We start from the raw sequence: 16,767 nt of genomic DNA, 5'->3' as shown, positions 1-16,767 counted from the left end.
TCTCAAGCTTACGTCTAGCTCCCCCCAGAGTTCACCTTAGGCATCCTTGACCTTTGCTAACTGTTTCGTACACTTTTGCTGAAATGATCATAGCGGTGAGTATGACTATATATCCTGAGTCCTGTGAGTACTCTTAGCAAATTACTAAATAGGATGGTGGTCTTAGAGACCTCCTATATAGTATGTATAGTTGGAAAAATAAAAGTTCTATTTTCCTAATCGCTTTGAAATAGGAAATATGTATTTATACAAATCAATACTGACTTATAGCAATAAATTTTGTGGTTACTAGCTAAAATCATTTAAATTTGCACTTTGGTATAATTCTTGAGTTTTTATTTCAGTAATTTCATACCAATTTCTATATAATAATCAGTGAAATTTTTCACACTGATTTATTTATGTGAAGAAGACTACTAAAACAATTCTTAAATAATTTAAAGAGAAAAAGGATTATGTTTATAGTTGGTGTTTTATCACTGAAATAAAGGGCTCAATTCTTATGCTTTATTAATAAATGTAGCATTTGAAGAACTCCCACCCTCCACTCCAGCCACCTTTAAAAATACATGGGCTCTTACCTTGAAATGTTCCTGCTTCGGTGACCCCCTCTTTGGTGCTGCCCAAGCCATGAGATGTAATCTGGGTTTCTGAGAGACCAAGTCCAGCTGGCAACGAACACTTCAAATCCTTAGCAACATTTGAATAAAAGAGAAAATCTTTGTAAAAAAATCTTAGATCATATTAATAATTCAGGATAACTGTGTCATTTTAATTACATCTTAAACTATTTTTTGCTCTACTATGTAGCATTCCTCATGCTGTCACAGCCTTCTGTAGTGACGTATCATAGCAGCAAACTCAGCAAGATTTGCTATTAAGAGGTGCAGTGTATGTCAAATACAAAATACTTTCATTATTCTACAACAAAGCACCAAATTTCAAATTTCTAATCTATTGATACATCAGGAAAATTCATTTTAAAGAACAGAATTAAGATGACTAAAAAGCCATATATAATATTAAAAAACTGACTGATGTGTAATATAATCATAATGAACCTGGCTAATGATCAGTATAAACCAATCATCCACTTGCAATATTAATTTCCCTTTTATTTCAAGGTTAACTCAATAAATAGGTCTTCTCTGACTTCAATCAGGTTGAGATAAATTTAAAGGCTTTTTAAATTTACATTAAGCAAATTAGCTTACAGTTGGAACTTAGCCTAATAAATATTCAATATTTAGCCTTAGAGAGAGAGGAAGAGAGAGAGAGAGAGGGAGAGAGAGAGAGAGAGAGAGAGAGAGAGAGAGAGAGAGAGAAGAGAGAGAGAGAGAGAGAGAGAGAGAGAGAGAGAGAGAGAGAGAGAGAGCGCATGCATGCGCCAGGAAACACAACTTCCAGTTGAAAGTCCTTTCTTTCCTTCGGCTTGGATATGAGGAATTACCTCATTTTCATAATCAGAGTCTTACCTTTTAGTGGACCACCAACGTCATTATTATGGAAAACCAATAGGACCTACAATAATGACAAGTTAGTGATGCACTAAAAGATAAATGGCTTTAAAATTCTTTGCTAATACTCTGCCCCACCACATATAATGTAGTTATAACTTGAAAACTCAGAATTAACATTTTGAGTTTTCTCATCTGCAAATTCAAAGCTTAACAGACATATAACCACATAACTGACAAGTGTTGAGAGGGTTTGTCTTGACAAGATCATTAATTTTGCCTAGGCAATTACTTGATTGGTATGGTGGACCCTAAATAACCAATGAAACCAATTCTCATCTTAGGTGAGTTATCAAACAGCATCTCACACATGTGATGTTCTCTCCTTGTTACTCTTGCAACACCCAGATTCAGGGCACTCTTGATCTTCCTCTGACATCATCTGGTATGTCCCACTGTCCCCTTTACTGACTCCTCCTCATCTCCCCAACCTCCAGATCCTGGACTGCCCTAGGGTTCAGTCAGGGGACTTGTTCTCCTAGACTCATGTCTTGGGGTGATCATATTGATTCTTCTTGGCTTTGTGTTTTACCTGGTCCTCCCCTTTAACTAGTATGTCTAACCACATACCTGTCATTTCCACTTGGATTTCAAATAAGCATCTCAAACTTAATGGCCCAAACTGATGGATTAAAATTAAACCCACCCGACCCCCAAAGGAAAAAACACACACAAATAACCTCTAGCTTTCATTCCTTTCAGTTAATGGCATTTCTATTACCAAAATCTTGGCCAAAAATCTTAGGGTTTACTTTAGACCCTTCTTTTTCTCTCATACCCACCTCCAAACCATCATCAGATGCTCTCAGATCTACCTGCAAAATATATCCTGGATCAAACCAATGCTCTCCCCCTCCACTGCTACTATCCCGGTTTAAGCTAGCATTCTGTTTCACCTGGATTATTCCAAGAGCCTCCCACCTGGTCTTCCTGCTCTGTCCATGACACAGGCCTCTAACTCCACACATCAACCAATGGTATCCCCTACACCAAACTCTAACAGCCCCCAATCTCACCTGACATAAAACCCAGATGATTAAATGTTCTCAAAGGATTACACAATTTGACTTCATTTCCTATTAGCCTCTCAGGCTTGCAACCACACTGTTTCTTCAACAATAAACCTACATCTATTTCAGGGCCTTTGTACTTGCTATATCTTCTTTCTGGGATGCTCTTTTATCAGAAATCCAGAGGACTTGCTCCTGTAACCAGGGAGGCTTTCCCTCAACAACATATAAAATGGCAGCTCCCACAGCGTTCACAGCGGCACTCCCTATTCTGCTTGCCCTGTTTATTTTTCTCACAGCAGTTACCACTGCGTAATGTAGTATGTGTATATCTGTTTATTTTTGTCCCCCCTCACTATGTTGTAAGCTTCATGAGAGCAGGGAGGTTGCGTATTCTGTTTATTGCTATACATTTAATCCCTTAAGTAGTGCCTGAGATACTATTTGTTGAAAAAATTAATTTGTTAAGTGAACTAAAGGATTAATGACTGCACACCATTAGATTAAGAAGCTGCTATAGCAATAGGTTTATTTTAAAATTTAATGAGTATTTGTTTAATATTACTATATGTTAGACTTTCTGGAAAAAGAGAAAGAAGATACAATCCTTGGCTGAATGGAGAGACAAGATGTACAAACATTAACATAAAAGTTGGACTTAGTACCAAAGTAAAGACAATAAGTATCAACGGAATTCAGAATAGGGACTAAGTCCATGAGAACCAAATAGGAAAGACGAAGTACTGCTTGAACTCTGAAACAAGGATTTATTAACAAATGGAGCCAATACTGAGTGAGCACCAACTTCATGACGCCACTGCTCTAGACACTACAGATACTGCAATGCCAGAAACAAAGTCTGGCCATATTAGACTCCCATGGAGGGTGGGGACTGATAGTAATCAAATTATGTATAATATTACATTAGGCAATTAAAGTGCTGGAAATAAATAGTAAGTACTTATAAGTTGTTTTTTCTGTTGTTGTTGTTGTCTTTTAAGGCAGGATAATAAGGATACAGAGTGATTGATAGGCAGAGTGCTACTTTCGGTGGAGTACTCTTAGAAGGTCCCTCTAAGGAGGTAAAATGTGGGCAGGATCCTGAACAAAGTGAGGGAGTGAACCATGTGCCTATGTGGGGAAAGAACAATGACTTAACAAGTAACAGGGATGTTCTACCTCTTAACTGAATGGTACACAAATAGGTGTTCACTGTACTCTGAATTCACTTCATTGAAATATAATTCACATGCCATAAAATTTGTTTACAGAGTTGGAGAGCCATCACCACCATTTTAGAACTTTAATCACCCCAAAAAGAAACTCAGCAGCGTTTAGAAGCCACTTTCCATTCCTACCCTTCCCCAGTCCCTGAGACCCACTAACCTACTTTCTGTTTCCATGGGTTGCTTACTCTGGACAGTTGTATAAATGAAATCATATAGTATGTGTCTTGTAGCATACTGGGTTCAAGATTTATTCATTTTGCAGCATATGTCACTAGTTCATTTCTTTTCATGGTTGAATAATATTCCATCATACGGATATAGCACATTTCGTTCATCCATTCATCAGTTGATGGATCATCACTTGGATTGTTTCCAATTTTTGACTACTATGCATAATGTTGCTATGAACATTAATGTACATGTTTTTGGCTGAGTTATATGGTAATTCTATGTTTACCTTTTGAGGAATTGTCTGAATGGTTTCCAAAATGACGTTTACATTCTCAAAAGCAATGTATGAGGGTTCTAATGTTGCCACATCCTCACCAATACTTGTTATTATCTTTTTTATTATAACCATTCCATGAATTAGCATCTGAATCCAGTGTTGACTGGCATTTCTTGTCATGTTCTTACTGGCCATCCGTACATCTTCTTGGGAGAAATGACTATTCAAATCTTTGGACCTATTTTTAGTTGGGTCTTTTGTCATTTTACCGTTGAGTTGTAAGGCACAAATATTTTATTATATATATGATTTGTAAATATTTTTTTCTGTGGGCTGCTTTTTCACTTCTTCATGGTATTCTTGGAAGCACAAAAGTTTTACAAGTTGATAACCTCCAGTTTTCTGTTTTTGTTGTTGCTGCTGCTTGTACTTTTAGTGTCATCTGTAAGAATCTAAAGTGCCTAATCCAAGGTTGTTAAGATTCACATCTATGTTTCTCTTCTAACACTTTTATAGTTTTAGCACCTAACATTTAAGTCTTTGATCCATCTGAGTTATCGAGTATGGTGTGAGGCCTGGGTCCATCTCCATTCTGGACAGGTGGATATCAAGCTGTCCCAGCACCATTTGTTGAAGACTAATCTTTCCATATCGAAAATTGTCTCAGCACCTTTGTCAAAGCTCAACTGATCGTAAATGTAAGGGTCTATATCTGTACTTGCAATTTTGTTTCATTGATCTATATGTCTTCCTTATGCCAGTACCACACTTCTGATTACTATAGCTTTGTAGTAAGTTTTAAAATCAAAAGTAGTGACTCTTACAAGTCTGTTCTTTTTCAAAATTCTTTTGGCTATTCTGGATCCTTTGCAATTACATATAATCAGTTTGTCAATTTCTACAAAACGGCCAACTGGGACTTTAATAGATTCTGCTGATTCTGATCAATTTGGGGAACACTGCCACCTTAACAAATTAAGTCTTCTGATCCAAGCACATGAAATATATGCTTTCTGTTTATTTATATTTTCTTTAACTTCTTTTGACAATGTTTTATAGTTCTCAGTTTGACAGTCTTATTTTTGATGCTATTGTAAATGTAACTGCTTTCTTAATTTTATTTATTCCTAGTGTATGGAAATAAAATTGAGTTTTGCTATTACTCTTATATCCTTCAACTTTGCTGAACTTATTATTTCTAAACACATTCAAACACATATAAATGGCACAGAGGTCTAAGAAAGCTATGTTTACTGTAGTCTTGAAACTTACCTGAGAGAACAATGCTTGTTTGAATCATCTGTCCTGTCACAAAAATGTGTAAATTTCCAGAAAAGATATATAGTAGTAGCAGCAGTTGGAAAGAAGGGAACTAGTAATAGGTGAAACAGTAAATATGATGCTTATCTCTGACTACCTAAGTTTCAAAGAAGTTTGGGGCACCTTCCATCTTGTCATATCTGGCCACCAGAAGAAATAACTTCTACTTGTCTGAGGATATTACATCTTACCTAATGGTTTCCCAGGGGTCCTTTATTCAATAAACAAAAAGTGCTTCCAGAAAAAAAAAAAAACCATGTTCTTTATGTAAAACAGGTATAAAATTGGAAAAGCACTAAGGCCTTCCTATGCCTGAACTGTTACTAACAGAAGTTTAACCAAAGTGGTACAAATGGGTCCATTCACATCCTGAACTGAATTATCATTTTGATAGTGGTCTGGCAACTAAGTGAAAACAAAATAATCTGTGCAATGTGAGAGGAATATATGACTTGTGAATAACAGTATTTTATGAGCTTGTTGACTGTTTTCTGGTAAAATATATACTCTCTAAGTAATATAATTAAGCCTCCTAGTTCACAAAAAGTTAAAATGTACCTTTCTGTATTAACCCTGAAATTTTTTTAAGTATCTCAATTATAAGGCTATGTATGCCGAGCTTAGTAACATTTTAAATATCTGCTACTGCATTCACCCATATGGTTTCCGGAATACATTTGAGAGACAATGAGTCCATTTATAAGCAACAACATAAAATCCCTTGTTTGCATTTTTATGTCACTGACATTCAACTCAAAATTTAAGGCTTTGCAAAGCTGTGCTTAGCGTACAATAAAATTAGATAAACCTGAAGTTAATTTTGTATTCAAGCTATGAGGGTAGTGCCACAGTATTTAATAGTTTTTAAAAGCAAAATTTCAAATAATTAAGCTGAAACAAAATATAATGCTTTTGGCAAACAAAGTTTCATGTATATTCTAAGGCCTTTTAAAGGATACAAAATAACATTTGTAGTAATAGCTTCCATAAAGCAGTGAGGGGTGCTCATTTTCTACCAAAATAACTTGTCTCCATTTTGCATATCTTAACTGAGGTTAAGAACAAAAGTGAGGTTAAAAAATATAAGTTTAGAATTTATAATTTAGCATGGTAATCTACTTCTAAAGTTAGTGCAAGACCAACACATAAAGAACACAAAATGTTCAGCAAATTTGCTTTAAAATGCACATCCTTAAGAAGATGCACAGAACTACAATGGATAAACAGAACTAGAGGGTTTTCTCCTCCCCCCTTTACTTAGGAGGAGGAGAAATCTTAAATAAAGGAGTGATTCTCAAAACATACTGACACCACCAACAGCCTGTAAGGATTCTCCACGTATTCTATCATTTACACGGACTCTCTTCTCCCTTAGTTTCCTTATACTAAATTCTCCCAGTTTTTCTCCTATCAACATGGTTTAAAATGGCTTAGTGTTCTTTACTGGTCCCAGTTTCTCTATGAGAGAAAAGTCCTAAGTCGTACCTTCCTCTCTCCCTCCCTTGGTGACCTAACTGATCTATCTGTCTCCCTTGTCTCGAGTCTTGTCACTCCTAAAATTCATTCTTCAAATTGTTGGCAGAGACAACTTTCTACAATGCAAGTTGGACTGAGACACTTCCATTTTTATGTCATTTAGTGGCTACTCTCCATTGACTTTAGGTCAAGTCCAAACTCCTACATGGTTTTAAGGTTTTGCAGGATCTGGTCCCTACTTACCTCTCTAGCCTCATTTCTCACACATCTGCCCCCGCCCCCATTTTCCACTTCAACCATAGTGAATTTTTAATTCTATGGTGTCACACCTTTTCAGGGCTTTTAGAGTGGCCTCTGCTGGGAATATTCTCCACCCTTCTTCATCTGGCTAGCTCCTCCTTTGGATTCAGCTTGGACAGAATTCCTCTGGTGATCTTTCCATACTCCTCCTTCCAGTTTTCAGATTATGCTATACTTGGCCTAGCATATCACTTCTCACGTGGTATTAAAATCAATTTTTCTATATCCTCTCACCCTGCCGGCTGTAAGCTCACTAAGACCAGGGTGCTTATCAATCTTGTTCCCCTTTAGTATTTCTAGCACCTAGCAGATAGAGTACTAATACTTCATTTACTAAGAAATTTTCTCAATCTAAACATCCTATCTCATTATTCAAAATGGATAAAACCTTCCAAAGCATTTATATAACATAACTGTTAAAGAAACAAACTGAAAGCTTTATGTTAGATGTTCTATGTCCTTTGATCATTTAAAATTTCCCTCTATTGTTTTAATGGTTAGCGGCCTATAAGGAGTAACTGCCAGAAGCAAAGCTTGTATTGAAACAGACCTCCACATCCCCAATTCTACAAAAACGTATTGCAACATCCTTAACCTGCTCATACTGGCTTCTCTGTCTCCTCTCCACAATTATCTTGAGTCAAAGCTGATTATTCTCCGACACTCATCGAGTGGGTAGAAAGCAGGGTCAGCATTTTCTCAGCCCTCCACTGGTACTTCTACACTACCAGTTTCCAAACTGTAGTTTGGGTAAGAATAACCTGAGAAACCTATCACAGAGGCAGATTCTTCTTAGCTGCCTGTTGTGATTCCCATTAAGTTGGAGTATAGAACCCAGGGGTCAGTTTCAAATAAGTAAGCCCAGTGATTCTGATGCAGGCGATCCTTTGTCTACATTTTGAGGGACCCTGTTGTAGAGAACTGCTTTCCTGTCCTTGTGCAATACTGTCCCCCAGCCCCCACATCACTGTGGGCCACCCTACCTTACTGGCCTCTTCACCACCTTAACATTGTCATCCAGTTAATCACAAACATTGATTGAGGGCTCTGGCGTGTCCAGGTCTTCTGCCTTAACTCCAACCCTAATCATTATCCTGGGCGTTTCCAGCCTTTTGCATGCCATTGGGCACACTTTCAGGGAATGATTCTATGTGCAGTTTGCAATTCCTTCCAAACTGTTATATAAGGTATCTAAGCTGAGTTTTCAAACTCACCAAAAACATAGTCTACTAATGGCATGGTATGTAGTTTGCTGCTTTATTTTTTGATACAAATTACGAAATATTTAAAATGAAGTAAAATCTATTGAATGCGCCTTCTACTTATGTTGATGCAGAATGACTGGTTGTAGTAATACCAGTTGGTAAAGGTGTATGATTTTTCCCCCTGAAAGCCAAAAGCTGGTTGTTTGATTCAGGTTTGGTAATTTACAGTTAAATAATGAGCCAAAAAAAGTTGAGGGCAGATAAAAGATATATTAGACTAATATAGTACAACCCAACCTACACTTCAGTCTCAGATTGCATTAAGCTCTTCATCTCTAATGCCTCTCACTTTCCACGACCTATTATTCTACTTAGGTAACGAAACCCCCATAGCACTCTGGACCTTGTCATCAGTAAGGAAGCAACACTTCTGGAGTCTTAAGTCGAGTAACTTACTCATGACCACAATCTCATCCTATATCTGTTATTTTACTTGATCAAGATAGTAAATCTCCTGAATTACCTATCTTCTGCATTTTATTAACACACACACATACACCTCATACTCAATCTTATTTTTTCTCTCTCCCAGTCCCCTTTCATTCATTTCATAAACATTCAACAAGAACTTACATTATCCCTGCCTTTTGGCGTTTTACTGCCTAGCCTCTTGGCCCCATCCTACCCCTGTACCCCCCCATAAGTCTAGATTCCAAGTTGTACTCAGGTTTGATAAGAATGAAATCATGTACCAGTTTGCATCAAGGTAATGCTGAATTCATTCAAAGACTATCATGTAGATACATACATATTTGTATGCATTTATATTCAAAAAAGTCCTAGAGATTAAAAAACTTATTCATGATAGTGTTTGTTTATAAATAGAAGCAAAATCAATAGATTATAATTAAGATAGATAAGGCTTCAGCCTTTCATTAAAAGTTATAATTTTTCACAATTTTTAACAGATATCCCAATCCATACTTAATTTAATAATTGTATGTATAACAAACACACATTTCAAAACTTATTTTGTGGTAATAGTACAAAGAATATATTCTATACTTGAAAAGTAAATATTAAAATGAATCTAGGTTTGCATAGTTTAAACAATAAAAAACATTTGGAAAACATTAGCTATACCTCTACAAGAGCGATTTTTCAACCTATGTGCCACAAGAATTTTTAAAATGTGCAATACCTGATTATTTAGTCAGGGGTACTGACTTTTCCCCCCTAGATTGTAAATTAGAAAATGACAACACCCAACACAACAATAGCCGCCTGGTGTGAATAAATCAAAATTATACCAATATTTTTGGTCAGATTGGCAAAAAATATATTTTTTGGCATGCTGCAGAATTTTAGTAGTTTATGTGTGCCATGAAATAAAAAAGGTTGAAAAAAAAAATCACTGCTCTAAAAGGGTCTAAGACAGATATTTGGTAAAAATTATCTCCCCACCCCCACAATCAAATCAATGTTGCCACTGACTAATAAACATTTTTAGATGTAATGCAGGAATATTACACTGTAGTACTATATATTATGGAGACAAACTCATCACATGCTATTTTCACACTAGGGTAGGATGACTGAAGTAGAAACCATGTTGCATTTTAAGTCCTTGTACTGGAATTCATTCCTTCATTGAGCAACTACTATTAAGCATAACAGTGTTGTGTGTACACAGTCTCTGCCCTTAAGGTGATTCCAATCTCCTGGGAAAAGCAGATAAACAGACAGCTAAATTTCTATTCTTATATGCCTTCCTATATCTTCTCCAGATTGCTAGAGCATATTACTCATACTGATAAGTACAGGAAAATGGAGACCTATTTAGTTCAACAAAAGCATTAAAGAGTAAAACAATAATAACAAGATATCATACACCAGAACTTCCACAATACTAACAGTAAGAAAGATGATGCATGCTGAGAAATTACGGACACAAGATGTATCAAGTCTAAGAGTACAACATCTCTTGCCTGTTGTTCCATGTAAGTCTAGAAACCTGTTTCTAATTCTGGCTCTAACATGTGTTCATTCGTTCACTAGACATTTAATGAAAGGCTCTGTCATCTGCTGTGTGCCAGCATCATTCCCAAACCCTGGAGACAAGGTAATGATGGGAACGGTTTTGCCCTCATTGTACTTATAATCAAATCACATAAGCTTTCGGTACAGCTAGTTAATATGGGTAATTCCATCACAATCCTCAGTTGTAAAATAAAGTAGTGAGACTTGGGGATCTCTAAGGTATTCCCACTTAATTAAAATCCCGTGATTTAACTCAAAACTTGTAGACCAAAAGTTTTCAAGAATCAGAAAACTTAAGGATCCAAAGGCAGGGTTTAGGGAGTCCTAAATTCCCTAAAAGTGAATACAAAATTTGGTGTTTTGTGTATATGGAAATTTTTATAGAGAAAAAAGCCCATAGGTAAAAAAAACCTAAATTATGGATTTTGGGCCAATCACAAGAAAAGTTTCCTTTCAGCTCTATCTACTAAGGTAATTTCTTTAAATCTGCCAAATAGAACTTAATTCACAAGATATTTCAACCATATGAAGCTAATATTTGCTTCTTCTCTTTAGCTCATGGTACAAATTACACATTTCTAATCTAACATTTTGACCAGCAGTATAATAATAAATTATAAATAATATGCACATTACAAGCCAAAGAGTAATTTGTATTCTTTAGCCATGAACTTTACTATTTAAAAAATATGAACTTTTTATTTAGAAGCAAAATTATTTTTGCTGCAAACTGCGATAATACTAATTATCCTATCTTCTCTACATATAGCTGTTGCCCCTCATCTTAATAAAAAGAGTAATAAACCTCAAAATATTAACCTATGTTAAACTGCTGCCAGAGGATCACTGTGACAAGTTCTTCCATTAAAACCTCTGTATGAGCCCTGGCTGGTGTGGCTCAGTGGATTGAGCGCCAGCCTGCAAACCAAAGGGTTGCTGGTTCAATTCCCAGTAGGGCACATGCCTGGGTTGTGGGCCAGGCCCCCGGTTGGGAATGTGAGAGGCAACCATACATTGATGTTTCCCTCCTTCTCTTTCTCCTTCCTTTCCCCTCTCTCTAAAAATAAACAAATAAAATCTTTTAAAAAATTCTCTATATGAAATGTGAGGAGTTTAACCAGAGCCTCTCATAGGACAGACTAAGAAGGGAAATTAAATGAAAAAATGAGACACAAAAAATCATAATTTCACTGCCTGTGTCACAGTGACACCAACTGGCCAGCAAAGTTATGACAACTTAATAAGCTACCATCTTAATTTTATACAAGATTATATTTTTAAAAGTGTATTATACAGTATGCATTAAATAAAAGGCATTATATAATTTCAACCAACAAACAGGTATAAAAGGAAGATGTATATAAGTAAAATATCTCAGAAAACTGGTTATGATCCAGTTTTACATGAGATCTTTCTTAGTCTATAAAATAAGTCTAACTCTAAGAAATATATTTTAACAATTTTATGAACTTTATCTATATTAAATATGTATTTGAGATTAAATTCAATTTACCTTTTATTTCTCAGGAAATAATGAAGAGAAAGTGTGCTAAAATTTAGGTAAATAGAGGGTGTGACAAAAGTAGGTTTATAGTTGTATGTATGCGTTTACTTTTGTATCATTTATTCATATTACTTTCCATAAAACAACTGTAAACCTACATTTGCCCCACCCTGTATATATATATATGTGTGTGTGTGTGTGTGTGTGTGTGTGTGTGTGTGTCACTGAGTATAATACAGACCTTGAGTGTAATTAATTTATTCATAACAGTCAAAAGATGCTTTTGAAATACTGTTTTTTACTCATGGTGAAAGGACTTACACAGTGCATTTTTATTCAATTTTTATTTTAATTAAAGCATATTTAATATGTAAAAACTGTCATCGCACACACATTTTTCATAAGAGCAGATACAAACAGAAACGTTTTATGATGTTGAATTTCTTTAGGGAGGTGAAGTGGTGAAGTGGATTATTTCTTCTAAGGAGCCTTTCCCACTGGTAAAGTTCACATCTACTTAAGGAAGAGAAACATCTCCTTTTTAACTTCTCTGCCTCTCAACAGAAAGTAAAATAACATTGCAGGAGAATCTCCAAAAAGAGAATTTGACATTCACCAATGAGTAAACTTACAAAGTTAACCAGCTTTGACTGCACAAGTAAAGAACTCATACATATATAGTATGTTTTAATGCACTTAATTCTCGTAAGATTCTCTATTCTAAAGTTAAAGTTTGAAAGAATTTTAAAAAAAGAAAGAAAATAACTTTTTTCAGTGCTACCCAAAGGCAAACAAAGGTAGAGAAATTAAGTACCAGGTACAACAGTAAGAAAGAAAGATAGTGCAGTTTTACTGCAAGGATAGAAAAAAGATCAAGAAGCAAAGAGTCCAAAAGCACCCCCCTAGCGGAGAACTAAGTGTCTTTTCAATAGTGAGTATCACTGAGATATTTATATGGTAAAAAGAAACCCTTGACCCCTACATCACACCATACACAAATTTTAATTCAAAGTGAATCACAGATCTAAGCACAAGAAGCAAAACAATGAAACTTTTAGAAAAAAACAGTATCTTCATCATACTGGGATATGCAAAGATATCCTAAAAGGATCACATAAATCACTAAAAGGAAACACTGATAAACTGGACTTCATTAAAATTAACAACTTTTGTTGATCAAAAGATAAAATTAATAGAGTGCAAAAGCAAGTTAGAGACTGGAAGAAAATATCTTCAACATATATATCCAAACGAATAACTTATACCTGGAATACATAAAGAATTCCTACAATGAATTAGAAAAGGCACACACCCAATAGAAAAATGGCCCAAGGACTTGAAAGGGCACTTCATAAAATATCCAAATGGTCATTATGAATATGAAAATATGCTCCACATCATTAACCATCAGGGAGCCATTAAGAAGATGCATATCAAAACCACAATGAGATACCCTTATGCTTCCATCAGAATGGCTAAAATTAAAAGGTATGCCAGTATCAAAAATTGGTAAGGATGTGGAAAATTAGAACTCTCACTCATTACTAGTAGAATTGGTTCAACTGGTTCAACGACTTTGGAAAACTAGCTGATAACATCTACCAAACCCAAACACCATGTACCCACAACCTGGCAATTCCACTCTTAGGTGTATATCCAAAAGAAATAGGTGATCATGTTTACCAAAAGACCCGTACAAGAATGGACACAGCAGTTCTATTCATAATAGCCACAGACTGGAAACAACTAAGGTATCCATTAACTGAAGAATGGATATAAAAATCGTGGTATATTAACACAATGGAAAATTATATTCCACAGGCAACAATATGGATAAACTTCCCAGGCATAATATTGAGTGAAAGACAGTAAAAAAAAATTACATACTATATGATTCCATTTATATGCAGTTTAGGTACAGTAAAAAGCAATCTATAAAGACAGAATAGTTGTGATTACCCTGGAAAGAAGGGAGGTGTCTTGCCTAGAAAGGGGCAAGAGAGATCCAGTTCAGGTCCTGGAAATGTTCTACATCTTGATGTGGGTGGTGGTTCCATTGAGCTGTACACTTAACATTTGTGCTTTTTAGTATATATAAGCTAAAGCTCAAGAAAAAAAAAAAAAAAGAAAAAGACAAAAAAAAAAAAAAGACAACGAAAAATAGCAGCAACAACAAGAAAAAGAAGAGGTTTAAGAGGGGAGGTGAATCACCAAAATAATGCAGTATTGCATTTTTCTTAAACAAAGGTCTTTAGCGTTCATTAGACTGTCTATTAGAATATCAACTCCCTAATGGCAGGTACTTCTATTCTCTGTTATATCGCCAGTGCCTGCTATATAGCATATATTAAGTATCTGCAGCATAAATTTGCAAAAGGAGCTTTTAGCAAAAATAGGACGAAGCAATCATTCTCTAAAATTTTGGTATAATAGGTTATTTGAATTAACAGAAATGTATAAAGGAATAGGTAGAGTCTAATGATGGTAACTTGGGTTTCCTTATTATGCAGGTGTGTCTTAGGTGTTTCAAATACCAGAAAGGCTAAAACCTGAAATGAAAATTTCCTTTGTGTGCTCAAAATGCAAGAGTCTCTTTCTTCTATGAGACATTCGACACTGGGCCAGACGGGCTTAGAAACCAAGTCAAAGCACTTGCAAATAAAATAAACCTCAAGCCTGAAGACACATTCGTTCCCTCCAAAGGACTGCCGAGGCATAAAGAAGTAAAATCAATTAAAATGATTTAGCTACAATAGTGGTCCTCAACCAGAGGCAAGTCCTTCCCCACCCCTGGGGACATCTGGCAATGTCTGGAGACATTTTTGCTTATCACAGCTGGAGGGTGCTACTGGTATCTAGTAGGAAGAGGTCAGGGATGCTGCTGAGCATTCCACATGCACAGGCCAACCCTCCACAACATGGAATTTATCTGGTCCAAAATGTCGATAGTGCCGAGATCAAGAAATCCTGATCTAAAATACCACCTTCTGTTAACCTAAAATACTTTATTCTTAAACATATGAAGTAAAGATAGCCTACTTTATTTATGTATCCATCCATCCTCACCCAAGGACATGCTTATTGATTTTAGAGAGAGAGGAAGGGAGGGAGTGGGAGAGAAACACTGATGTGAGAACATTGATCGTTTGCCTCTCTCATGCTGCCTCTCATATGCGCCCCGTCTGGGGACCGCCCCTGCAACCTAGACATGTATCCTGACCAGGAATCAAACCTGTGATCTTTGGGTTTACGGGACAACACTCCCAAACAACTGATCCACACTGGCCAGGGGAAGCCCTATTTAAACTGTAAAATAATGTAGCTATCTTTCAACTATTTTCAAGAATATATGAAAACTGTACTTTTAAAGTTAAAATTGTACACATGTACCCAATATCATAAAAAGAGATGTTTAATGAAAATATCTCCAGAAAAAATAACCATCACTATCATTTCTAGGACTATGTTCAGCATATCATTTCTAGGATTGTATTCAGCATATTAATTATTAATATCCCCATAGAAGTAAATAAGATTCTCATTTATAGGGATTAGAAAACAAAAATTAGAAGAGATTAAATAAATACCTGCCCAAGGCTACAATACTAGAAATTACATAGCTGAAATCTAAGCCCAAATTATGTCCAAACACATGGTGCTTCCACTTAAATGCATTAAATTTCAATTTCAAATGAGAGTCAGATCAAAATTAAAAGCACCGCTAGTTTCATTTTCCATTGAGTCAAATATGCTTTGGAAAGCACTTTTGAAAATGAACAGCAAAGGAAGGAGTAGTCTATTTAGGAATTATGTACTAAGGATACATAAAAAAAGAGATTAAACAGTGCCAGTGTTTAAAAGAATAATCTATAGTTAATATTTTTTCTCATAACAAAATTAAGTAGTTTTATAAAGGTATATGCCAAAATTGTCAGACACACTCTTGTTCTGGTCAGACAATAGAATTATTAATAATAACATCAAAGTCTAAATGCTTACTGGCCTAGAGCTTAATCTTCACAAATCACTAATATGACAAACCTAGTCACCTCTACATGATAAAGTAAGATTCCTGGCATTTTTGTCAATCTAAGAAAATATTCCCACATTAAACTTTATTACTTTCATCTCAACATTTAAGGGCTTATTGTGATTCTTTACATTGAAAGAAAGAAAGTGTTTTTACCCTGTTAAAGTCATGTTCATGAGAGTCATCAACTTCTCCATTACTAGTCACTGGAATTTCTGCTGCTGAATTTTTGGGAGAATCTTGAGCCATGGTAGACTCCTAAAAAAAAAAAGAGAGAGAGAGAAAAAATAGTCATAAATAACACCAAATCATAAAAGGCAAAATTCAAAAGACTATATTCATGTTCATGGTACTTCAAAGCCACCATTATAGCATTTTAAAAAATAATTACAACCCACCTTATATTTATATAATAAACATGTTATTAATTTAATAAAAACACATCTGGCTTTCAACACTGCACTCTACTTAAATTTCTTAATTAAAAAAACAAGTTACTTGTTATAAGTGCCCGAGGGCAATAACCTTGCCTTGTAAATAGTGTTATGATAAACTACCACTTACAACTGGGAAAATATTACAGAAAGCAAAGCTTGATTATTAATTCAATTAAAGCAGCTCTACTTTTCCTGTTGTATATAATGGGTTCCTAAGTCCACTTCTGTCTGAAGAGTTTTCCTGATATAAC

General features: G+C 35.4%; 1 protein-coding gene across 5 annotated transcripts in view; it reads right to left on the bottom strand.

Annotated features, from left to right (window-relative positions):
- ARFIP1 (ARF interacting protein 1) overlaps positions 1-16,767 on the bottom strand; it is an 86,056-nt gene that overhangs the window by 51,245 nt on the left and 18,044 nt on the right. For all 5 annotated transcript variants that reach the window (XM_090288836.1, XM_090288837.1, XM_090288838.1 and 2 more), the window contains 2 exons: positions 16,236-16,337; positions 582-690 (listed from right to left, as the gene is read on the bottom strand). In XM_090288836.1, coding sequence (XP_090144962.1) covers positions 582-690; positions 16,236-16,328 — 202 coding nt within the window. In that variant the 5' untranslated portion in view covers positions 16,329-16,337. The remainder of the gene's footprint in view (positions 1-581; positions 691-16,235; positions 16,338-16,767) is intronic.

The sequence above is a fragment of the Furipterus horrens genome, unplaced genomic scaffold (genome assembly GCF_987537825.1).
Source record: "Furipterus horrens unplaced genomic scaffold, mFurHor1.1.pri manual_scaffold_10, whole genome shotgun sequence".
NCBI classification, from domain to species: Eukaryota; Metazoa; Chordata; class Mammalia; order Chiroptera; family Furipteridae; genus Furipterus; species Furipterus horrens.
Note: the sequence above shows the minus strand (reverse complement) of the source record. Positions and strands in the feature narration are given on the sequence as shown.